This window comes from Clytia hemisphaerica, unplaced genomic scaffold, assembly GCF_902728285.1.
Source record: "Clytia hemisphaerica strain Z4C2 unplaced genomic scaffold, Clytia hemisphaerica genome assembly, whole genome shotgun sequence".
NCBI classification, from domain to species: Eukaryota; Metazoa; Cnidaria; class Hydrozoa; order Leptothecata; family Clytiidae; genus Clytia; species Clytia hemisphaerica.
This window is the reverse complement of record NW_027103394.1, coordinates 857,917-884,634: the sequence shown is the minus strand read 5'-3', so window position 1 is coordinate 884,634 and position 26,718 is coordinate 857,917. Positions and strand designations below refer to the sequence as shown.

The 26,718-nt window shown below is 36.9% G+C and overlaps 1 protein-coding gene across 1 annotated transcript; it reads left to right on the top strand.

Moving 5' to 3' along the window:
* Positions 1–345: 345 nt before the first annotated feature.
* Positions 346–26,512, top strand: LOC136824893 (transcription elongation factor SPT5-like). The gene is made up of 30 exons (XM_067080869.1): positions 346–478; positions 2,927–3,077; positions 3,801–3,866; positions 5,911–5,948; positions 6,301–6,329; positions 6,501–6,563; positions 9,832–9,909; positions 10,472–10,571; positions 11,032–11,118; positions 11,668–11,832; positions 12,096–12,125; positions 12,398–12,463; positions 12,660–12,727; positions 13,317–13,495; positions 14,095–14,249; positions 14,877–15,032; positions 15,673–15,770; positions 16,294–16,363; positions 16,854–16,925; positions 17,750–17,800; positions 18,893–19,018; positions 19,781–19,862; positions 20,188–20,328; positions 20,498–20,603; positions 21,651–21,793; positions 22,334–22,545; positions 23,064–23,286; positions 23,472–23,533; positions 24,772–24,906; positions 25,720–26,512. Exons 1-30 carry the CDS (start codon positions 425–427, stop codon positions 25,855–25,857), a joined length of 3,144 nt encoding a protein of 1,047 aa, XP_066936970.1. The 5' UTR covers positions 346–424; the 3' UTR covers positions 25,858–26,512.
* The last annotated feature ends 206 nt before the right edge of the window (positions 26,513–26,718 follow it).

Here is a 26,718-nt window from a genome sequence, read left to right as displayed (position 1 = left end):
ACCTATTGACCTAATTACTTAACTGAAAATTGCTAAAGCCAGACAGTTGAGCTAGAATATGTCAGTTGGTCTATCCCCTCAAAAATTTGGGCACTGGGGTCTTTAAAAAGGTTTGATTTGGCTGAAATTTTGCACACCTGATCTGTGGGTAAATCCCTGGGGGTGCTGCAGCCTTTCTAATTCAGATTAATCTGCGTGGGCAAAAAATTCTTGGTTCTATAGTACGGTAAGCACTTTTACGTGGGCAAAAGCCAAATTTACGTTGGCATTTGCGTCGACATTAGCCAAATGCCGACGCAAATTAGAATGACTGTGCTATTTTAATTTTTTTCAAAATTGGTCACCAGTTTTACCTTTTTTAATAGACTAGATTAACAGAGAAAAATATTTCTCAATTTAATCAAAAAAACAACAACAAATAAAAATGTCAAGCAGTGAAGATGAAGATTTTTCACCAGGTGAAGAAGAAGAGGGAAAGGTATGTGTTATTTTTTTTGTAATTTGAATCTGAAAATACACCTTTTAGTTTGTAGCTGCCAATTGCTGCGTGGTCATTTTTTGTCTGCTTTATCCCACTAAAACCATCTCTTTTTTCGCGCCTATAGACAATAGAAAATTTGTCAAAAAAGGATTGAATCAAGTTTAGGGGGATGATTGAATAATTAAGTGGCTCGCGCCTGACTGCGCGACTATCGTCGAAAAGGTGTATTATATAGACTCAATTGGAATAGGTCTTACATTTTTAACTGGTTATTAATGGCTTAGGGTCTTCTGTTATTCAGTCATTTATCATCTTCAGGTGTTAGTTAACTGTAAACAATCAGCTTAAAAGAATTTTTTAGTTGTCAGTTGCATCAGCATTATTAATAGCTGTTGGTGAACACCCTTTTTTATATTTTTCCCCTACTTTTTTACATAATTTTAATTCACTTTCTTTCCATAGGACAATGGTAGCAATGAAAAGTTTAGATATTATGATTCACCTTCTTTACATAGGAAAATGGTAGCATTGAAAAGTTTAGATATATAATTCACATAGGATTAGGACAATGGTAGCAGTGAAAAGTTTAGATTTTATGATTCACCATCTATAGGACAATGGTAGCAGTGAAAAGTTTAGATATATAATTCACTTTCTTCCCATAGGACAATGGTAGCGGTGAAAAGTTTAGATATTATAATTCACTTTCTTTCCATAGAACAACGGTATGAAAAGTTTAGCTCCATAGGACAATGGTAGCAGTGAAAGTTTAGATTTTATATTCACCAATTCATGGTACAAGTGAAAAGTTTAGATATACTTCTTCTTCCAAGGACAATGGTAGCGTGAAAAAGTTTTAGATTAAAATCACTTTCTTCCAATAGGACAATGGTAGCGTGAAAAGTTTAGATATTATAATTCACTTTCTTTCCATAGGACAATGGTAGCGGTGAAAAGTTTAGATATATAATTCACTTTCTTCCCATAGGACAATGGTAGCGTGAAAAGTTTAGATATTATAATTCACTTTCTTCCCATAGGACAATGGTAGCGTGAAAAAGTTTAGATATTATATTCACCTTCTTACATAGGACAATGGTAGCGGTGAAAAGTTTAGATATATACTTTCACTTTCTTTCCTTTACAAGGACAATGGTAGCAGTGAAAAGTTTAGATATTATAATTCACTTTCTTTCCCATATAGGACAATGGTAGCAGTGAAAAGTTTAGATCTAGATTCACTTTCTTCCCCAGGACAAATGGTAGCAGTGAAAGTTTTAGTTTAGCTAATGGTATAAATTCACTTTCTTCCCCAGGACAATGGTAGCGGTGAAAAGTTTAGATATTATAATTCACTTCTTCTTCCCATAGGACAATGTAGCTGAAAAGTTTAGATATTATCATTCCCTTTTTTCCCATAGGCAATGGTAGCGGTGAAAAGTTTAGATATTATATTCACTTTCTTCCCCTAGGACAATGGTAGCGGGAAAAGTTTAGATCTATATTCTTCTTCCCATAGGAAACCGTTTAGATATATAATGTAGAAGTTTAGATAATCACTTTTTCTTCCCATAGACAATGGTAGCGGTGAAAAGTTTAGATATATATTCACTTTCTTCCCATAGGACAATGGTAGCGGTGAAAGTTTAGATATATTCACTTTCTTCCCATAGGACAATGGTAGCGGTGAAAAGTTTAGATATATAATTCACTTTCTTCCCATAGGACAATGGTAGCGGTGAAAAGTTTAGATATATAATTCACTTTCTCCCATGGCAATGGTAGCAGTGAAAAGTTTAGATATTATAATTCACTTTCTTCCATAGGACAATGGTAGCGGTGAAAAGTTTAGATATATAATTCACTTTCACTTTCTTCCCATAGGACAATGGTAGCGGTGAAAAGTTTAGATATATAATTCACTTTCTTCCCATAGGACAATGGTAGCGGTGAAAAGTTTAGATATATAATTCACTTTCTTCCCATAGGACAATGGTAGCGGTGAAAAGTTTAGATATATAATTCACTTTCTTTCCCATAGACAATGGTAGTGAAAGTTTGATATATAATTCACTTTCTTCCCATAGGACAATGGTAGCGGTGAAAAGTTTAGATATATAATTCACTTTCTTCCCATAGAACAATGGTAGCGGTGAAAAGTTTAGATATTATAATTCACTTTCTTCCCATAGGACAATGGTAGCGGTGAAAAGTTTAGATATATAATTCACTTTCTTCCCATAGGACAATGGTAGCGGTGAAAAGTTTAGATATATTCACTTTCTTCCCCAATGGTAGCGGTGAAAAGTTTAGATATATAATTCACTTTCTTCCCATAGGACAATGGTAGCGGTGAAAAGTTTAGATATGATAGTTCACTTTCTTCCCATAGGACAATGGTAGCGGTGAAAAGTTTAGATATGATAGTTCACTTTCTTCCCATAGGACAATGGTAGCGGTGAAAGTAGCGAGGAGGTAGAAGATGAAGAAGATGATTTTGAAGAAGAGGAGGAATACGAACAAAGTGCTGGACGTAAAAACAAAAAGAAACGAAAACAAGCTCCTGCTCATGGTGGTTACATTATCGATGAGGCTGGTAAGTCAGTGTTTTGCAATTGCTCAACTGATAAACTTCGCCTTTGTATTGTTCAGTAATCACTGGAATTGAGCACAGCCCATAACTTTCTTTGATAAGACTTTTGACTATGGTTTTTTTATAGATAGAGTCCATATTTTACGTGGATAGCCCTGCAATCTAGGACTTTTAGACAATCTTTCAATTGTTTTCAAGTGGTCCTTGGCCAGCTGAATCGACTATCTCTGAACTGAACAGATCATTGAAAAGAACAAGAATTTGAACGGGGGAACCCCTGGTTTAAAGCACTAACACCGAAACCACTTTGTCATGGTTCCTGACGGAAAATACCAATGCATGTTAGATTTGGCTTTTTTATTATTCAGAAATCACTGAAATTAAGCCCAGCCCATTTCTTACTTTAATAAGACTCTTGGCTATGAATTTCTCTATCATTTTTCTTTACATCAACTTTAAAGAAAAGAAACATCATCTGCCACCAATGTTCCATTCAGATCATACTAGTAAGATAGTCGAGCCGCCTGACTGTGAACCCCTTAAAATTAATCTAAAGACCTCAAGACCTCAAAGTCCTGGGTTACTAGGCTATCTAAGTAAGATATTGACTCAATCTATCTAATTTGACCTCTGTACTGCTCACAAAATCACTTGAGTTTTAACCCATTCCATTTATTTCATTGATTAGAATTTTGGCTATGAATTTTTCTCTCTTCTTTCTTTCAGATGTTGATGATGATTACGAGGACGAAGAAGATGAAGGGGAATCAGGCTTTGTCGACAAATCACTTGGTAAGTAATATCTGCTTTTTGACCAAGCATCAGGCCTTTCATTCATCACTGTCCATGGTGTTGTAGGTCCATAGAATCAGGCTTTGTTGACAAATCACTTGGTAAGTAATATCTGCTTTTTGACCAAGCATCAGGCCTTTCATTCATCACTGTCCATGGTGTTATAGTCCATAGAATCAGGCGTGACAAATCACTTGGTAAGTAATATGCTTTTTGACCAGCATCAGCCTTTCATTCATCACTGTCCATGGTGTTTAGGTCCATAGAATCAGGCTTTGTTGACAAATCACTTGGTAAGTAATATCTGCTTTTTGACCAAGCATCAGGCTTTTCATTCATCACTGTCCATGGTGTTGTAGGTCCTTAGAATCAGGCTTTGTTGACAAATCACTTGGTAATAATATTTGCTTTTTGACCAAGCATCAGGCCTTTCATTCATCTCTGTCCATGGTGTTGTAGGTCCATAGAATCAGGCTTTGTTGACAAATCACTTGGTAAGTAATATCTGCTTTTTGACCAAGCATCGGGCCTTTCATTCATCACTGTCCATGGTGTTGTAGGTCCATAGAATCAGGCTTTGTTGACAAATCACTTGGTAAGTAATATCTGCTTTTTGACCAAGCATCAGGCTTTCATTCATCACTGTCCATTGTTAGGTCCTTAGAATCAGGCTTTGTTGACAAATCACTTGGTAATAATATTTGCTTTTTGACCAAGCATCAGGCCTTTCATTCATCACTGTCCATGGTGTTGTAGGTCCATAGAATCAGGCTTTGTTGACAAATCACTTGGTAAGTAATATCTGCTTTTTGACCAAGCATCAGGCCTTTCATTCATCACTGTCCATGGTGTTGTAGGTCCTTAGAATCAGGCTTTGTTGACAAATCACTTGGTAAGTATATCTGCTTTTTGACCAAGCATCGGGCCTTTCATTCATCACTGTCCATGGTGTTGTAGGTCCATAGAATCAGGCTTTGTTGACAAATCACTTGGTAAGTAATATCTGCTTTTTGACCAAGCATCAGGCCTTTCATTCATCACTGTCCATGGTGTTGTAGGTCCTTAGAATCAGGCTTTGTTGACAAATCACTTGGTAAGTAATATCTGCTTTTTGACCAAGCATCGGGCCTTTCATTCATCACTGTCCATGGTGTTGTAGGTCCATAGAATCAGGCTTTGTTGACAAATCACTTGGTAAGTAATATCTGCTTTTTGACCAAGCATGCCTTTCATTCATCATGTCCATGGTGTTGTAGTCCTTAGAATCAGGCTTTGTTGACAAATCACTTGGTAATAATATCTGCTTTTTGACCAAGCATCGGGCCTTTCATTCATCACTGTCCATGGTGTTGTAGGTCCATAGAATCAGGCTTTGTTGACAAATCACTTGGTAAATATCTGCTTTTTGACCAAGCATCGGGCCTTTCATTAGCATGTTGCTGTCCATGGTGATGTATGTACATGCCACTGTCTGCGGTACTGTATGTCCCCTTTTGAAGAATCAATGCTTTTTCAATTCAAGTTCGTTTCGGAAGAAACGCCCGTTGTACCTAATACAAACAAACAATCGACTATTGCTATGTTGCCAGTCCTTCATGCGATTCGGCTTCTTGTTATATTGTTAAGTTGTATAAACTTTCAACTTATCTGTTCGTACATCCTGCTGCTACTTAATCTGCCATTTAAAATGCTGTTTTCAAAATTCCACTCCGTTAATGGTAAAATTTTAAAGGTACAGGGCGTTTGTGTGTGTCCTCATATATTTTTTTGATTTTACTTGTGACCCTGCCCCCCCCCCTGAGATGTAATCATTGTACTAGTCATAACACTGTGCGTTTTAAAATGGCTTGATAATAAAAAAGAAGTATGCTATGCACAAGTAAAATGCAATGTTGCAACTCTTCCAGAAATCTGTCTCGTTGAGATTCTTCACTATGAGTTTGTCTTTGGAAGAAAAAATGTCTGATTTTATGGAAATTCTTTCTAGATTAACCAGAAATTGCTGCAACACTGAAAATAAACTTATTCTAATATTTTGTTTTAGTTAACGATGAAGCTAGCAACCATGCAGAAGACATGTCTGTAAGTCGATAATTTTTGATAATATGGTAGCAGAGCTATGGGACGAAAGAATTTATCTCTAAAAACTGGAATAGACAAATATTATGCATTTTTGAATTGTGCAGTAGGCTTCCCTCCCAGAGCTGTGACTACCACATTGAAACAGTTTTTCTAACAAAATGACTACCGTCAATGGCTACTAATCTACCCTTTTTTATCGAGATACTTAAGGGACTCCTGCATAAAAAATTAAACTTGATCCATGAATAGCTATGATGAAAAACATTTGAAAAATTCAAGCCAATGTTTGTTGTCAACAGTGATTCTATCTTGACCCTTTTGGATAATTCAAAGAAATTTTCTTCTTTTTTAGCGTGCAAGAAGCCTACATAATCTTTTTGGGTGAGTGGTAATTATTTTTAAAAAAATGAAGTAAAATCTTTTTTTCTTTTCAAGCGACAAAATGGTTATTTACTTTGAATACTTTCCATCTTTTACTGTTTTCAAAAGAAAGCAATAATCTGTAATAATTATATACGCTTTATAATTTTCGTTTCTTTTCTTTTTTCTCAGGAATGATACTTCAGCAGAAGAAATTGCGGATTATTACAAAAGGAAATATGCTGACTCTGAAAGGTATTTTCTACAAAACTTAATAACTGAAGGCCGGTCTCTTCAACTTCCTTCAACTTTTTTTTTGTTTGCGCGAAACTTTTTTATGACATAATCTTTTCTTCAGGCAAAAAAGGTTAAGAAAAAAACTGTCACCCATTTCGCGTGAAAGTTGAGACCGGCCTTGAAGTGGAACATATAGGAGAAGCGTGGATTTTTAATGAACTCGTTTGGTTTCTGATGGGGTCTCTTCAGACCACTAGGTTGTCTCTCCTCAAAATACTAGATAGTTTTGTACTAAGTAACCCTTGACTTTCTATAATTTGTATCTTTAAAAGCATAATGGGTATGGAGAATATTAGGGAGAATACAATTGAGTATCTATAACCCCGAACCTCTTCAAGTCGAATATCTCAAATAAGTTATGTGGCTTCTTTTGCTACCAAACCCTTGTAAAGAGACCCAATTGTATTATCACAGAATATTTGCGACTGCAGTCAAGTTTTCTTTTGCCCAGGGTAGAGTAAGGGACCACCCTTTTCCCTGGATTTCTCCACTTATCCTTGACCCATCTCTATAGTCGCTAAGCATTAAGCAGAGAGTCATCAACTATTAATTTGGGTTGAGGTTCTTGATACTCGCAACCTTGCGCATGGTAGCCGGATGCTCTAAGTAGTAAGTCTGCGACCCGAAGGCTTCTCTTTCGATAGCTATCTACCCAAAGGTAGGGGAGGGCGCCTCTCTTTTTTCCTGGATTTCTCCACTTACACCCATGATCCTTCTCTTAATTGCTGAGCATCAAGCAGCGAGGTATCAAGTACCATTTAGGAAATCTTTGGTATGACACGGCTGGGAGTTGAACCTACAACCTTGCGCACCGTAGCCGGGTGCTCTACCACTGCACTACGGTCGCTCTACCTTCCTGCCGCCCTTACGACGTATTGTTATACTTTTCTAACATGCAAATTTTTGGACCTACCTCCGGGTGCCCCGGTGGAGGTCCTATGAATTAACCTCTGTCTGTTCGTTCGTTCGTTCGTTCGTTCGTCTGTTACCAGCTTTTCTCGAGATTGGCTCATTAGTTTTTTCTGATTTTTTGCACAAAGATGCAAAATGGCAATGGCCAAAATGTGACGGAGCCCGATTTTCGAAAAAAAATCATTTCCGGCCGAAAATGCCGGAAATATGCCGGAAAAACCGGTTTTTTGGCATTTTGTCAAGATTTCATCATTAGTTTTTTCTGATTTTTTGCACAAAGATGCGTATTAGCAATGCCCAAAACTTGGCCGAGTCCGATTTTTGAGAAAAAATTTTTTCCGGCCGGAAATGCCGGAAATATGCCGGAAATCGCCGTTTTTCTGGATTTTCATTGGACTTTTTCCATACAATTGGTTGTTTTTTTCATTCAAAAACATTATTAATAGCAATGCCCACCATCAAGCATGTTTCAATTTTCAATAAAATAGATTTTTGAAGCCGGAACTTTCTAAAAATCGCCGGAACAGCCGATTTTCGCCGGAAAAACGGTATTTCTTGAATTTCTTGAGCTGTACTTTATATTCTTTCATGAAATTTTGCACAATGATGCAAAATGTCAATACCTAAATTGTGACGGAGCCCGATTTTCGAAAAACATCTTTATCCGGCCGAAAATGCCGGAAATATGCCGGAAAAACTGTCTCCAGAGGATTAAGGCGGGGTCAAAATGCTTGCAACGTTACAAATCATTTTCAGAAGCTCATTTTGGGCTCAAACAAAGCGTATGACTAAGTAGAATAGGATTCAGTCTAGGCAGATGTTTTTTCATTTTGAAATTTTGCGTAATTCGCAAAAATCCTCAATTTTGCGCTATTTTGATGACGTCATAAAAATTGAAATCCCAATAACTTTTGATACAATTATCAAAATAATTTCAAATTTTGACCAAAGATGCATATTATTAATGTTTTCAGAATTAAATAAAAAAAATTATAAAATTTGATGACGTCATCACTTTTAAGGCAAAAAACTAAAATCCTTAAAAAATGCTGACGTCATCAAGATTTTGAAAATTTTTGAAAGTTTTTTGAAAATTTGCATTGAAATGCATCTTTGGTGAAAGTTTGAAATTATTTTGATGATTCTATCAAAAGTTATTTGAATTTCAATTTTTATGACGTCATCAAAAAAGCGCAAAATTGAGGATTTTTGCGAATTACGCAAAATTTCAAAATGAAAAAACATCTGCCTAGACTGAATTTTATTCTAATCAGTTATTCGCTTCGTTTGAGCCCAAAACGAGCTTCTGAAAATGATTTGTAACGTTGCAAGAATTTTGACCTCCACGAACCCGCCTTATTCCCGTGGAGGTTTTTTTGGCATTTTCTCGAGATTTTATCATTAGTTTTTTCTGATTTTTTGCTCAAAGATGCGTATTAACAATGCTCAAAACATGGCCGAGTCCGATTTTTAAGAAAAAAATTTTTCCGGCGGAAAATGCCTGAAATATGCCGGAAATCGCCGTTTTTCTAGATTTTCATTGGACTTTTCCATATAATTGGTTGTTTTTTCATTCAAAAACATTATCAATAGTAATGCCCACCATCAAGCATGTTTCAATTTTCAATAAAATTGAGTTTTGAAGCCGGAACTATTGTAAATGTCGCCGGAACAACCTATTTTCGCCGGAAAGACAGTATTTCTTGAATTTCTCGAGCTGTACTTTATATATTTCTATGAAATTTTGCACACTGATGCAATATGACATTACCTAAAATGTGAAGGAGCCCGATTTTCGAAAAACATTTTTTTCCGGCCGAAAATGCCGGAAATATGCCGGAAAAACCGGTTTTTTGACTTTTTCTCGAACTTTCATTTTTAGTTTTTTCTGATTTTTTGCAGAAAGATGCGTATTCGCAATGCTCAAAAAATGGCCGAGTTTGATTTTGGAGAAACTAATTTTTCCGGTTGCCGGAAATCGCCGTTTTTGCAGATTTTCATTGGATTTTTTCCTTGTATTTCTATGTCTTTCACACAAAAACATTATTGATAACAATGCTCACCATCAAGCATGATTCAATTGTCAATAAAACTGATTTTGCGACCAGAACTTCCTATTTATTTTTTCCCTACAACCCTTCTCTCTCCCCCCATCAACTATCAATGATGAATTTATTGTGTTGTGTATTTTCGCTAAATGCTATATTTTCTGACTGATTTTTTTCATTTTTCTTTTTGCATTGCTATCAATGCTAACTAACTTTCATCATCAGGTAGGTCCATTCAGCATGTTGCTTGTTTATATTTTGTTTAGAGAATATGAAGGAGATTACTCTGGCGATTATGAAGCCCCTGCAGAAATCGAACAACAAAGTTTACTACCAGATGTCAAGTAAGTTTGTTGAGATAATAGATTTATAAAGCCCGAAGGGCTTGAAGTCGTGCTTTGGCTGAAAAGTGTGCCAAGGTTAGATAGGAAATCCTACCAAGGTCACGTGACATTACAATAGAATTTGAGCGCTTGACCAATCAGGCGATCTTGGGTTTTCGAAAACAATAGCAACAATATCTTTTCCGATATTAAATTTTTTTGTCTGCAATGGCTTAAAGCACGACATCGGAAGTCGGAATAACAGAGTTTTTTGCCAGATTCATGTCAAGTAAGTTTGCATTGCCTGCTGTAAGTTTTTAAAATGTAATGCTTGGTAAATCTGCAGTATATCAAGTTTGGGGTATAATGTGCTATAAGTTTGGAACGACAATTTTTTTATCAGATATCAAAAGCTCCCATTCTTGAGATGCCATTGTTCTAAGCTTCACCATTGGAACAAAGGATGTCAGCGATTTCTGTGCTCACTTCGTTTCTGATTTTCTGAAGTCTCGATACTGAAAGGTTGCTTTAGTAAGCTCTATCAATTCCTATAAAAATGATTTCATTTTTATTTTTGCCACAGAGACCCCAACTTGTGGATGGTCAGATGTCGTATGGGGGAAGAAAAACAAGTAGTGTTTATGTTGATGAGGAAATACATCTCCCTTTCATCAGGAGAAACTGTGAGTGATTACCATTTGACGCCACTCTGCCACCGCCAACGCCCCCAAAAAAACCTCTTCTTTTCATCCAGTATCCGATCACTATAATAAAGACTGGAATTCATGATATGCACCACTGGAATGACTTCACGAAATTATGCAACTTTTCTGTTTTTGTTCCACCCAATACGTCACTTTTTCTATTGTTTAAGTGAGGTATTGGGTGGAAAATTTTCAAAGTTCTCAGAAGACTCTCCAGTGGTGCATATATCATGAATTCTCATATTTTTAGTCAAGTCACGAGTAATTTACGGTTAATGCATCAGCACTTGTGCCCTGGGAACAAAGGGAATATTTTATCGACCACACCCTGTCTCGACTCGAGGAAAATTCTTTCCAATAAAAAATATCTACATTTTTCGATTTTGCCCCTTCATATAGGGATCACTATACTGATTTGATTCTTGCTCTAACCTTCTAGCCTTTACAAATCAAATCAGCGATTGCAGTTGAGGGGCTAAAAGGATACATTTATGTCGAAGCATTCAAACAGAGTCACGTCAAGCAGGTTTGGGAAATTTACTTGGCACTTACATTATTGGAACTAATTTTCGCGGAATTAATTTTAGCGTTTTTTAAACCGGCGAAAAACAATTTTTTTTCAATTTTATCGAAAAAATTGAAAAATCCCTTGAAAAATGAAAGAAACTTGTCCAAAAGAGGGCAAAACCGCGAAAATTAAAACCCGCAAAAATTAGTTCCAATAAGGTATTTTCATGCTTGAAAATGATTCTCTGGAATTTTTTTAGCCTTTGCTATTATCCCTACTATCCAACAGGAAATAGAATTGCTAAACAAACTCTTATTGATTAAAATGACCTAACATATTCATGATATGCACCATTGCAATGTCTTCTGACATTACATCATGGACCTAGCAGCAGATTGGTTGTAAGTGACGTAAAATTAATCAATACGTCACTTTCAACCAATCAGCTGTTGGGTCCGTGATGCATTTCATGAATTATCAGTAATTAGAGAATGATAATGATTTTAGAAGTTAATCAGTATGTGTTAATGTGGTGCTTATCACCCTCCGTTCTTTACTCTTCACCAGGCTATTGAAGGTTTCGGAGCACTTCGTATTGGTATTTGGACACAACAGATGGTACCCATCAACGAAATGCCAGATGTGTTGAAGGTCGTCAAAGATTTGGTGCAAATCAAAGCTAAAAGTTGGGTTCGCATCAAACGTGGTATTTATAAGGACGATATTGCTCAGGTATGAGAAAATGTTCTGTATAGGTATCACGGATATCTTATATAAAGATATATCCTATATTGTATATCTATATAAGACGATGTAGCTCCATCTAGTGTTTTCTTTATTATGTGCGATATTGTGCAGGGTCTAAAATTCTTAAGAGGCTTCCACCGAAAATATCTCAAACGTGGCCTGTAACTGCTATGAAAGACTACGCAATGGCTCTGTTAATAACTTTTCTTCTGAACTGTAATTAGAACATTTATTACATCTAATTCTAGGTTGACTATGTGAATACAGCAAGGAATCAGGTGAGAAACAGTCTTAGTAAAAATAAGCTCTCTAGCGTAAATCGAACGTTTGCTTCCATAATGGCGGAAGTTACGTAACTACTTAATAAAACCTGAAAACCTACATACGTCATATATCGGAAGCTTTTGTCTGTGCTTTTCTTTGTCTTGTCTGACTATGCACAATGATTTGATATGTATGATAGGACCTACTTGGAATCGGAAGACTCAGTATCATACTTGTCTATCCTTTATCAATTACCAAATATAACTATATTATTTCATGGTTTTAGGTGACGTTGAAAATCATCCCGAGGATAGACTACAGCATGATGCGTGGTGACATGCGCTCGCTCAGCGTAAGTATGGATTCCCACCTTCACCCCGCCCAAAAAAAAAAATCCAAAATAAAAAGCTTATGGTTGGTTGATTCATTTTTTCTAATTTTTTGTAAGCTCTTGAATGTGACAGACACCGATTTTCTTAAAAAGATTAGTCCCATTAAAACAAATTTCACTAGTTTCAAAATTAAGAAATTTTTCATTTTCTCTATAGGACGAAGCAGAAAAACGTAAACGAAAAAGAAGACCTCCACAAAAACTCTTCGACAGAGATGCTATCAAGTAATGAAATTTATTTTGGTGTAGTAATGTCATATATAAAGTCCATTCTCTTTAAGTATGTACCCTGCTAGCATGTGGAAACCACTCCGATGGAGAAAGTCTAATTACACTGCTATAGTTTCTACATTATGGCGGCGATAAAGCGAATGTAATAAAAGCGAAAAAATACCTTTACTTGTCCACGAAAAAGAAAAAAAACTTGTATGTATAGTATAGTCAAGTATTGTTCCCTATTAATCCCAGCTTCCTAAAAATGACTTAGCCTCAGGAAAAATTTTCACCCTGCGACAAGATTTTCGAAATGTAAAAGAAAGGACTGTGGTTTTGGATGGTAGCCTTGGGGGACACTCAAGGTAAATGACCTACCGTACGTGCAGTCCTTATGAGCTGCAGCTTCTCAAAGTGCACTGTAAGGGTCTAATTCAGCAAAGATGAGAAAGAGTGCACTCTAAGGGTGTGAAATTTCGAAAATCTGACCAAATAAGTGTTAAAAAATAGGTGGTTTCAAATCGTACATTGGAGATTCGACTCTAACTTCTGGCCAAACCTATTGTTCCAGACAATTGTATGTTTCATATTTTTTTAACAGGAATATCGGTGGAGATTTATCAATGGATGGTGACTTTTACCTCTTCGAATACAATCGATATCGCCAAGGATTTTTGTACAAAACCATGGTAATGTCAGCCATCATGTCGGAAGGTGTTAAACCAAGTCTCAGCGAATTGGAAAAATTTGAGACATCCATTGATGATGCTGAGCTTGAATGTGAGTTTATAGACCTTATCGGAGTTTTTGATTTTTCTAAAAAAGCGATGCATTGTGGGATTGTCTCGAGTGTATCACAATAGAATTCCCTCGAGGAACTCCTAAGAGATTTCTATTGTAATACACTCGAAACAATCCCACAATGCATCGCTTTTTTAGAAAAATCCAAAACTCTGATAAGATCTATTTTCGCTTATCTCCCCCCTTTATTTTAAACAGTGATCGAGGTCTTTCCGTCTAAATGAAATACTCTGGAGAACCTAATAAGCGCCCCCTCCTTCCTTCGTTAAAATTAATTTTTCGAAAATTTTCCACCCAGGACATTCTTATTCCAAGCCCCGCTTTTTTATCTCCCTAATATTTAATTATCTCCTTCACTGAAAATTGCCATCCTGAATGGCATGGAACTTTGAGTATGAAATTAAATTAAAACGTTTTCTTTACTCAAACTAGTAATTATCTCATTAATATTTTTTCCAGTGGAACGTGAACGAGGTCGCGAGGAGGCATCTTACTCATTTACGTCAGGAGGACAAATGACTACGAATTACATTTTTTATCTCCCTAATATCTAATTATCTCTTTAATATTTCTTCCAGTGGGACGTGAACGAGGTCGCGAGGAGGCCTCTCACTCCTTTGCAGCAGGAGACATGGTGAGAGTGTCCGAAGGTGAATTGATCAACCTCAAAGGGAAAGTCATGACCATTGATGGCAATACAATCCTCATCCTTCCAAAGCATGAAGACTTAAAGGTATGATGGTTTGGTGGAAGAGTTTTACTGGGCTACAGTATTCTATGAATTAACTCTTATTATTCACAATGTACAAAGTTCTTCTCAGACGGACTTCCGTCTCAATGAAGTATATATTTAAAGACTTTTCCGTCTCATATTCTGCATAATGCACCAAAATTTCAAGAATACGCGCCACTTTGTTGTTTAAAATCCATTGTTCGTCTTTGAGTACCTTGCTTTGAGTACTGTTGGAAAGTTTTTTCGTATTTTTCATTGTCTGAATTAACTCTATTTTTGATGACTGACTTTCTGTCCTACCTATTAAAGTTGTTAGAGTAGGCAAAAAACATGCAGAAGGTTGTCTGTTGAATTCTTTGCTTGGCAAAGAGATTGAATCAGTCATTCTTATAGGCTATTTCACAGTCGCAAAGCGTAATGGGTAATCAGGACCACTGCACGCTAAGACGACTTACTATTGTTATTGGTCCAAAGTTTTGAAAGATTTTGAAGATTTTTACGTCTAGCCAACAGAAAGCCGTTTTGGAGGTGCATTCAGTCCTAATTACCCATGACCCATTTCGACTGTAAAATGGCCTATTGGCATCAAAAGAGGGCAACGTATTGACTTATAATTCTCTTTTTTAGGATCCATTAGAGTTTCCAGCGCACGAGTTGGAGAAGTACTTCAAAGAAGGAGACCACGTTAAAGTCATCAAAGGAAAGTACGAAGGAGATACCGGATTGATCGTTCGAGTGGAAGAAAATGTCATCGTACTTTTTTCCGATCTCACCTTCCATGAGGTAGGGTATTTGGTTTTTTCATGCCCCCCCTCCTCAAATTTTCTCTAATTATGCGTGTTCGATAAGCGTATATTACTTAAGGATAATGACTTCATGGCGCTTACTAATTCAATGTGGTGGTAGAATCAACAATTACACTATGTTTTACCTGGATCGTAGTTTTCTTAAAGATCACTTTTCATATGTATGGAGGCATCCGGTTGTTTTCTTATAATCCTCTTCATAGGGTGCACCCCTCCCCCTCTGCATTGGGGATTGGGGATTCTTTTTTTGGGCATAAGTTCACAAGGTGGGGCCTTGAAATTCTTTGCTTTGAGGTAGGGTAGCAGGCATGGGTAGGACTAGAAAAGTTAAGGTTGGACATTAAGCCCCTCTGCGCACTATAATAGAATAATAAGAATCAGATACCGGCACTTAATCAACAACTTACATTCATAGTTTTTTGTTTCATAGTTTGAAAATGCTTTGCTAACGTTACCTGAGAGCAAGTTGAAATGAGAAAAGAAAAGACTATGGACAGAAATCTTTTTTTTAATAAAAATTTCATATCTAATCCCCCTATTGGGGATTGTGGTGGGACATGAAAGTTTGGGTGGAACCTTAAACGTCTCTACACACTATATTTCTCTCTTTCTTTCAGTTAAAAGTGAAGCCAGATGATTTGCAACTGTGCAGCGAGATGTCAACCGGTGTTGATTCGTTGGGTCAGCATCAATGGGGTGATCTCGTTTCTTTAGAGTAAGTCATAGACAAAACATTATGTTTTAATATTCGTGCCTTAGGATCATGGCGTTTATTTAGAACGCCATGCTTAGGACATTTTCTGGTGTTACATCTATATAAGACCTTTGAATTCCCGAAGGTGCTATAAGTATAAGATAACTATACGAAATCAATTTGAGATTTTTCATGTTGTGTTAAGTTACGTAATTTCAGCCATTATGGAAGCAAACGTTCGAATTTGTAGAGGCGATCCCTCACGCAAATCAAACGTTTGCTTCCATAATGGCGGAAGTAACAAAAAAAACTATGCTAGAGTGATGCAAAACCGTAACGTATAAACTTGGATTAAGTACCTTATCGGGGAAAACTTCGTCGTGGAAAAGTGACGAAACTTTGGCCAAGTGACGAATATTTTTCCCCGACGAAAATTTTTGCCCACGAATAATTTTCCCCGACGAAGTTTTCCCCGATTAATCTTGATATTCCGTCCACAATTCAACAACACTGATTAATGATCGCATTTGATGTTTTCTTTCAGTCCGCAGACGGTTGGTGTGATTGTGCGATTGGAACGCGAAACATTTTCTGTGCTCAACCAACATGGAAAGGTTTGGCACGTCCCTCTTGGCACACAACGTTAATCTAACGTTATTTGGACGTTGTGAACATTAGATAAACGTTGAAAAAACGTTGTGTGCCAGCTGGGGTTGTATTTCACTGGTGTTTTTTTTTAAGTTTTCCGTCTCAACGAAGTATATAAAATTAAAGGCTTTTATGTCTCAAAATTATGCATGACTTACCAAAAGCTCGTCAATTTGTGCTTAATTGCAGTTGAAATCTTTGTCTCAGGCAAAACACCTTGTAATATTCTCGAAATGCATATAATAATTGCGAACCTCGTTTTCAAAGCCTTGTTGCAGTTTTGTTTCAAAATTGAAAACGGCCTCTTGGGAAACATATTACAAGTGTAAATGTCGTTTGAAGTAATTATTTCATTTGAAGACGAGGCCCGCGATGCTGTTGATTTATCTCGACTTCACTGGCAGCGTCTGTTTTCAAAAAAAATGTCATTTTTCATATATTTTCTTCTCTAAACAGGTTGTACAAGTGAAGCCACAAGCTGTCAGCAAACGTAAAGGACGGACTGCAATTGCCCTCGACTCCGAACAGGTATGTTTAATGTCTACTTGCCATTAATAACCTTATTCATGATTTATTCATGACGTAATTTTTCATACGGAAACACCCGAAAAATATCGGGCGTTTGCCACCAATTTTGAATTCAAACAATGAAACATGATGGCAAACGCTCCGGTGTTTTTCGTGTTTTTCCCGTATAAAAGATAACGTCATGAATATCAAGAATTGAACGGAGGAGGCCTTTGTTGCTACCACGGACCAGCCAGTTTGGACGGGGAGACTTTTTGATAAAGCGAGAGACGTATGTGAGAAATATTGGGTTGGAACGCAATCAATGCAAAGGTAATGAAAACAAAAGAACTGATGGAACTTTCAAAGGTCCATCTACAATCAGTGCCGAAATATATTAACAATTCTGGATATTTTACCATCTTTCAGAATTTAAAGCTCGGGCGAGAATTGCTATTACAGTACTTCCACTTTGTTTCATTGAATTTTTCTATTTGGGAGGGGGTTCGATGGCTTCCAGACTATATTCTCAGCAATATTTTTGAGCTTTTACACCACTGAAATCCTAAGGTTCCAAATCTAAAGTTAAAACTCTACTTTCTAACCGTACTTTAAAGCACTTAATAATCACTTGCGGTTTTAAAGTTTTTAGGGAATTCCCCTTCTGTGCAAAATATTTTGGCGCCGATTGTAGATGGTACTTGGATTGGCAAGTGTTGGTTTTGCTCAGAAAGTGGAAAATTTAATCATTATTTTTAGGGAATGTTTTTGGCCATTTAAGGTTCGTCTTTATGTAGCTAATTTAATTTTCAGCCATACTAATGAACCATGGTTTTCTTTTGTAGAATCAAATTCAAGTTCGAGACATCGTCAAAGTCATTGACGGCCAATTTGAGGTATCTTTTCGTAGAAAACTGTCATTCAATTATGAATACACGCTTCTTCTTTTTTTTAAGAATACACTTTATAAGAATGTCCATGATGAAAATGGCCAAAAAATTAAGAATATGCTAAGAATATCACCATGGGAATTTAGCAACTGAACCTAAGAATGCCATTTTTAATGCATTTTAACCTGTAGATTGCCAATTTCGATCTTAACCTAAGAATAACTTAAGAATATTTTTGGATGATTTTCGCCAAAAAGTTAAGAATATCCATGATAAAATGAAAAAACACCATTCTTATAAAAAAAAGCGTGTATACTTTTTTATAAGCATAGGGTAAATTTCAATGAGCCTCTTAGCAAAATTTTTCTTTTGAGTCTAATGGTCATTTTTAGGTTAATTTTAACATTCAACATTCAGTTCCCTTGTCTACGTAGGCTAGAGTCTACTTCTGGCTGAACTTTGCTTTTCTTTGCTCTTTGATAGTTTTTTAAGACGCTGAGTCCTGTTAAGTAGACTAGGTTGGTTCGCTTGACGAGGTCGCCATTTTGAAAGAAAAACCAAAAGATACCGGTTGTCGCACAAAAAAAGTTCCCCCATTTCGAGTAAATTTATTCAAGTCCCAAAAGGCGTAACTGAGCCACTCATTTTCCATTTCAAGAAGGAAAGACGAACTTAAATTTAGATTTGTCATTGATTAAGTTTTTTTCATTAGATCTAAAGTTATACTCGATTGAATAAAAAAGTTACTTTCAGAAAATGTTCAAAAAAGCTTCAAACTACCAGCCCAAAGAAAGCATAATATTTTCATTCTATTTTTCTATCTTTGCTTTGGTAGTGCAGTGGTAGAGCATCCGGCTACGGTTCGCAAGGTTGTGGGTTCAACCCCTAGCCGGGTCATATCAAAGATTCCCAAAATGGTACTTAATGCCTCTCTGCTTAATGCTCAGCAATTAAGAAAAGGATCAAGGGTAAGTGGAGCAATCCAGGGAGAAAGAGTGGCACCCTCCCCTACCTTCGGGTAGATAGCTATCGAAAGAGGAACCTTCGGGTCGCCTCCGATTGCTGTCGCAGACTTATTTACTTTGGTTTCCTTCGTAGGGTAAACAAGGGGAAATCAAGCATCTTTACCGTGGCAATGCCTTCATCCAATCAAAAACCGTTTTGGAAAACGGTGGTATTTTTGTGGTTAAAAGCCGTTCGCTTCAATTAGCAGGTGGTGGAAAGGTAATGTTTTTGTTTATTTGCTCAAGAACCTTTGGTTTGATTATTACTAACTTTTGTATTTAAAAAAAGAAAGAAACTTGTTTCTATTAAAAATAAAGATTTTTGAATTAAAAAGTCGCGAAAGTTTCTTTTTTTCCGTGAATTATGTTCTTAAAGTAAAATTCACGAAACTTAAATCCGCGAAATTACGCGATTTTAAGGTCTCACGAAATTTTCTATTCGCGAATCCCCGCTTCTTCCATTGTTCTTATTCTGTTCCAACAAAATTTTCATTAGAATAGTTTTGGTACAAGACCTCAAGCTAAGCTTTGTTGATATTTTCGACACTTCTCGTCTAGATTATACAATTCCTGAATGATTAGTATTCATGAGTAGCCAGCAACTCATGAGAAAAGAGAAAAGCTGCCCAAAAACTTGCGCTCCAAACATTCGAAAAAGTCCCAAAGTGGAATAGACGTTAATTCCTTTGAAAAAAACGCGGGTCAAGTGTAGGCTCTATTCATGATATGCATGATGTAATATTTTCTACGGACACAACCTGTTTTGTTTTTGTTTTTTTACAGTAGTGGCAAATTTAAGCTAGAGAAAAGTTGTTTAAAAGTTGCCAATTCTGACAAAAACCGAGCTGTTTCCATAGAAAAAATTATGCCGTGGATGTTAGGAGTTTGTCAACACTTGGCATATCGTAGCAGTTATATCCAGCAAAGTGAATATTATGGTCACTGCTATTCTCATATTTTTTCCATCCTTGAAATATTCTAGAATGCATCAAATGTGATGTCAGGAGTCGGAGGTACAGGCTATATGTCACCAAGAATTAGCAGTCCTGCCAGAGACGGGCCAGGTGAGTTTTCCGGATCAATGTTGAAAGTTCTTTCGTATCAGACGAATTTCCATTGAAGTATATAAAGAGATGTCTCCGTCTCCGAATTCAACAAAATTTGAAGAATTTGTGCTAATTTGCTAAGCAGAATTATTTTTCCAACTCAGTAAATGAGTAGCTTAGATTTGGTAATCTGATCTAGGCGGTAAGTTACTGGGAGCTGAGAGTAGGTGTGGTGTTCCACCTCAGTATTCGATCTCCCAAGTCAAGCGTAAATAGAAAATGGTATCCCCAAATGAATATACTTACGTTACTTTACTACATCATTTTTTTGTTTTTAATGTAGGAGGTGGCGGTGGCGGTGGAACACCTAATCGAAGCCCGCGTGGTGGTGGTGGCGGTGGTGGAAGAGGGCGTGGCAGAGGCGGAGGTCGTGATCAAACGATCATTGGACAAACTGTTCGTATCGCTCAAGGACCCTTCAAAGGTACATTTGACTCTGTCTAATTTGATCTTAAGAATTTTCTTCGAATTAGCTTTTCAAGGCTATGTGGACTTAAAAAGTTTAAGATTAAGATGAAATAATGAAACGGATAAACACCATTCTTATAAAACACCATTCTTATAAAAAAGTTTTAAAAATTTTTCTCACCTAGGCTACATTGGCATCATCAAGGATGCAACGGACAGTCTTGCTCGTGTTGAACTGCACACCAATTGTAAAACCATTTCAGTGGATCGCTCACGATTGGCTCTTGTCTCGTAAGTTTCTACTTTTATCATAAGATTCCACTTCAGATTGGGCTCTTCCAGAAAATGTCCGCACATGGGGGGTGGAGAATATATTGTCCGGGGGGTCAACTGATGCTTGTCCCGGGGGTAAAACCCGTTGTCCGGAGGGCCAAAAGTCACTTTTTCCGGGGGTGAATCACTGAAAAAAATTTTATATCCACCACCCCCTCCATATTCAATTTTTTTCTGGAAAAGTCCATTCTACTCCCTATCTTTTCTATCGGAAAAAGACCAGGGATCTGTGTAGTTGTAAAAATGAGCTTCGGACAGTAAGGTATTTTTCTAAGTAGACACAAGATTTTCAATATATTTAGAGAAAACACTGTCCAGAAATCTCAAGAAAATTAGCGGAAATTTTCCGGAAAGGTCAGCGGATTCTTAGTCTGGAAGTGGAATTATATGCCAAACGATGGTTCCACTTTTAAGTTCTTTAATTTTTTTAAATAACTTCATTTCCTTTTCAAAGACAAAAGTTTGGTTCTTTACAATTTGACGATAAACCAGTTATCACACTATTACTCGTACAATAGTTTAGTCAATATACAGAATAAAAATATATAGGATATAATTTTCTCGTTCAGATTTTTCTATATTTTTGTCCCCTAAAGATTCGAAGTATGACAAAACTTGAGAACTCGAAAAATATATCCCATATATACCATGCTCGGTACTATACCGTGTGCTATAACTTTTACATATTGCTGCATGGTATTTGTAAAGAAAGCCATGGTAATGACGTAAATTTATGATATGCACCACTGCAATGACTTCACGAAATTATGTAACTTTTCTGTTTTTGTTCCACTCAATACGTCACTTTTTCTATTGTTTTTAAGTGGCGTATTGGGTGGAAAATTTTTAAAGTTCTCAGAAGACTCTCCAGTGGTGCATATCATTAATTGATGTTCGATCGCAATTGCATCCATGTTATTCTGAAAAAAACGTGTAGTTTCAAACAGGACTGTAGTTTCTCATGCTTAGTTTAAATTTTCATCGTTTATTTTTTTCCTTCTTCAGCGGGCAAAACAAGGGAGGCGGCGTCACAGCTTACGGACACACCCCAATGTACGGGAATGCGCAAACCCCTATGTACGGAAATCAAACACCGATGTATGGTTCACGAACCCCCATGTATGGAAATCAAACCCCTATGCACGATGGTAAGAGGTTTTATCGTTTCCCTATGGTAAAATTAATTCATCCCAGGTTGTACAGAAATCTCAAATGCCTATTTATAGAAACTCAACCTCCTTTTTCCTGACCAACCCATCCAACCCCCTAAATCTGACCTTGTTGCGCATATAGATATCTTTTATTAAAATTTAGTGTAGCCTTCAAGTCCATTTTAAACATGATAAAAGAGGAAATTTCTAACCAACTACTGTAATGTCCTCCTAGATTCACCAAAGGTATATATGACGTAATGTTTATACGGAAGCATTCAAAATAGTCCGGGCATTTGCCACTACAGTCGAGTTCTTTAAATCGAACCTCCATAACTCGAACAAGTTTTGTTGTTCCTTCAGTTAACAATGCCTTGAAACCTTACTTCATGATGACTCGCAATTTACTTAACTCGAACAAACGTGTGTTCCCCATGCGGGTTCAAGTTATGAAGACTCAACTGTATTTTGTTGTTTAAATTTAAAATTAATTGCAAACATCCGATTTTTTACCTTTAACTTTGTTTCATTTAACAGGAAATCGTACACCAAGCTACGGTGGAAACCGTACGCCGTCACACGATCCGTCGCGTACACCATCGCACGATGCATCACGTACGCCCTCTCATGATCCGTCGCGTACGCCTTCACATTCAGGACACGGTGGCGCTTGGGATCCCACCCAGCCGAACACGCCCGCTAGACCGTCGGATGAGTTTGAGAATTACTTCGATCCGGGGCCCTCTCCTGTAAGTAAAGCCCCTTTTTACCTTTTATAGTAGGGGGGAATTTGTAAAATCGCTCAATTTTTTAGTCAAAGCACTTGTTATACATTGTTGGAAAACTGAGGGGTAGGGGAATCAAAATAACTTGGGTGCCTTTTTTTCGGACACTTTGGTGTGATTTTCGGACAAATATGACGGTCTCAGGCAAAAATTATAGGGTCAAAAATTAATGAAAATTTTTCCAAAAATGTATAACAAGTGCTTTGACTAAAAAAATCGAGCGACCTCAAAAAAATGAGCAAATTCCCCCCTACTATTACTTTGAAGCAAACTTGTGAGCTTTAAACTTTGTAGGATAAATTCGCCTTATTGTCAAAATATTTTTCTACAAGCACACGTGCACGTCTGGTAATACCAAAGACAAAAAACTTTTAGAAATGTTATTTCTCTCAATAGCGCATTCAGCGAAGTTAATTTTCCAGGAGAACTAATACTTTTAAAGTAATTAGTTTCGATAAAGTCTCTTCATTTTCTGTTTCCAGGGATTCGGCACTACACCTAGCCCTGCCACGCCCTCACATGGCGGCTACAACGCCCCATTTACACCTGGTACGCCCATGTCGAATGTTTTTGGTGGAGATTCGGGATATTCTCCTATCCACACTCCCTCACCCATGCATGGTAACCCGCTCACACCGGGAGCGGGCTTGGGTCCGCTTTCGCCTGCTTACACACCACAAACTCCAATGGGACATTATGAGGATGGTAAGAAATACATTCTTCTTTTTTCTAAGCACAATTATTAAAGTTTGGCTGAGAAACGTTCATTCGTGATTTTCAGGCCCTTTAAATCAGTATTTTCTCAGTTATTTCTGAAATTTAAGGTTGAAATTTTCCTTAATTTGTCTTAATTAGTTTGTTTATCAATCTTTGAAATCTATTCAATTTAGACAACGAACCAGCACAACAGTTGACGATTGATATTGAAGTCAAGGTTCAGAATGATTACACTGTAAGTTTCCACATTGGAGTCTCTTTTTTTGGTTTCTAATATAATGTTATATCTTGACTTGTATTTCCTCGTTCCGTATAGTATTTCTCATTTAGTATTAAAATTGCTGAGCAAACCATTTCATAGGTTGCGCGTATACCCTCTGATATGTTTTGATATAGGGGATGCTAATCGTTTATAAAATTCCTGTCCTGTTTTAATTTTATAAAAAAGGTGTGGAAATCCCATTCAAATTTCTAATTCAATTTTAATGAAATTTAAAGATCTTTCATGTAAAACTTACTAATCAAGCTAATCGGGTTTCTAAAACTCCAATACACAAAGACAGGGGTAACTCTCCCCTTTATTAAAACATATCAGAAGGGATGCGTGCAGCCTAAGCATTTCAGAAAAAGCTTTAAAAGAGACATACGTCCAAGAGTTTTCGATTCAAAATATGGATAACATTTCTACTTCTCTCCGAGGAAGGAGAAAGCTTGCGTTTTTCAGATAGACTTATTCTGATTATCCTATCAGAAAGTTCCTTAAAACAGTGTACAAATTTCTTCCGTCACTGATGGATACCTTATCGGGGAAAAGTGACGAAATTTTGGACAAGTGACGAATATTTTCCCCGACGAAAATTTTCCCCGGCCTTAATGCGTTTACTAACTACCAGCAAGTGACGAATTTTTCCCCGACGAAAGGTACCCGTCTCGAATAAGAAGAGGCTTCTCTGTCTCTGAAATTCTGCGGAATTTGAAGAATCTTGCCTCGTTTGATGTTTATGTCTAAAGGCCGGTTTACACTTGCGCGCGCTACGATCGCACTTTTGGGCTTCAATCCTTTTTGCTTGGAAAAAAGATTACGTCATAAAAATGTAGCGCGCGCTTGAAAAAAAAGTTGAACACATTTCAACTTTTTTCAACCGTTACGTCAGTTCGCGCCAATGGAGTTGCTTTATTTTTCTTTTGACCAATAGCGTGGAAGCTTTGCTCGAAAAGACGCGATCGAAGCGCGCGCAAGTGGAGACCGGCCTTTAGTCAATTTCTGTTTTGTGAGGTCTGTTAGCACACAAAAACGTAAAAGCATGAAGTTTGGCACAGATGATCCTTAGAGGGTCTAAAAAAATTATAAAAACTTAATTTCTTCACCATCTGAAGTATTTTTGTGACAAAAGACCTCACTATCTGAGACAAAAGACTGCGAAAATAAAGACAGAGGACTAACTCTAAACACTTTTTTAATGATTTTTCCAGGAGCAAAGATACGCGAACAAAATGTGCGTCATTCGTTCTTTGAGCGGTGACTCGGCTACCGTGCAATTGGACGGTGAAAATGTGACCATCCGGACGTCCGCTCTTGAAGTGATGCCACCTGTTAAACACGATAAGGTAATATATCTTCTTTGTTCATTTTTTTGATGCAATGCTTTTATCCATCAATAGAGTGCTTGACCAACCAAAGTCAGAAGTGTGATATCATAGTTGAAGCAGTGAGAATTATTGAAACAATCTTCTTTATTACACAAAGTATATCTAGGCTCGGATATGGCAAAAATTTAAGCATGAGCTAAGCACTACGTTGAGCCTACGAAAAATGTATGTTACTGATTTGGGCTGATTTTGGATGAGATTTTACGGATTTTCGGTATTTCTTTAAAATTTTCCTTGCGATGTAAGCATCCTTATAAGCAGCATTTTTTAGCTTTGTCAAGCCCTAGAACTCAACATTTCCGATCCTGTTTTCAAAATTTTGTAAATTCTAAGGGCTTATAAATTTACTACTACTCGATACCAATTCTCTATAAAAGAAAAACCAGTCGTTATGCCCTAAGAGAAGATTGTATTATGTTTTTGGGTGAAGGGCACTAGAAGTGCTGTGGTGGTACTCTTAGGTCCCAAATAAACGGGGGGTTGGAAAATTTTCGAAATTTTAATAAACGGGGGGAGGGCTAATTGCCGGGGGGTTGGAAATTGTACTTCTGAAAACCCAAAAATAAGGTAAATATAGGCTAAAATCAAGCTTTTTTGGGCGAAATTTTGGGACTTCTTTTTGCCAACTGAAAATATTCTTAAAATTTAATAGACGGGGGGTCCTGATAAGGTCCGGGGGGTTGGAAAATTTTCGAAAAATTAACAAGCGGGGGGGGGGGGGCGTTTATTTGGCAAAATTTCTCAAAATCTGGAATTCTCCTCTTTCCCTAGATCAAATTCCTTGGAGGAAATCGTGTGGGCGAGATTGGAACGTTGGTCAATATTGATGGTCCTGATGGTGTCATTAAAGTCTCCGATGGAATCGATATGTTACAGATGTCATTATTGGCTAAACATGTTCCGGCGTAAAGAAAGTGTCAAAAATTATTCCTAATTTTCCGACTGCTACTAACCCTATAGGTAGTTTAAATTTGAGAAAATGTAGAGGTTTTTTTATGTTTTATTAAGTCACGTACTACCGCTTTTATGAAAGCAAACTTTCGAATTGCGTAAGGGATCTCCCTCTACAGATTCGAATGTTTACTTTCATAATGGCGGAAATTACGTAACTTAACACAACATGAAAACCTAAATACTTTCTCGAAATTCAAAGTACCTGTCATTGCAGATGACCCTACTTCTGGCTTGGTATCTTCTGCTCATAAATTGGAACCATCAAACAATGTTTTTACTTGGGAACCTTCAAACAGTTCAAATAAACTTCTTCAACATACAAAGGAAAACTCTCCTTTTTAAGTAAACGAAATTCTTGGTACAATTCTGAGACATTGAATATAGTATTCATGATTTTTGGATGAAGCTACTATCTCACTTTTGAACAGACATTTCAATAGCCAAGCAATGAAGGGACGTGTTTTAAACGGATCTGTTTTAGCATTTTAGGTAATTTTTCTTTATTAATTTTTGTTGGATTTTCAAACACATGTAACCAACTACCTTAAAGTCATTGTTAACAGTGTAGGAAGTAGGAGATCTATAAAAAAGACAAAATCTTGATTTAAAAGGTCACTACTATTTCTTGTAGCCTAAGCTCCAAACTTCTTTTTGTTATTTTGATGTTTTCATCTTGGTCCACCTAGAGGCTTGTAAATCAAGGCTCGGAAAAATTCTTAGCTTGTCACAATGGTCTCCTCCAGAAAAAATTATTTGTATGTGGGGGGTGGAGGATATAACAATTTTCAGTGATTTACCCCCCGGACAAACTGACTT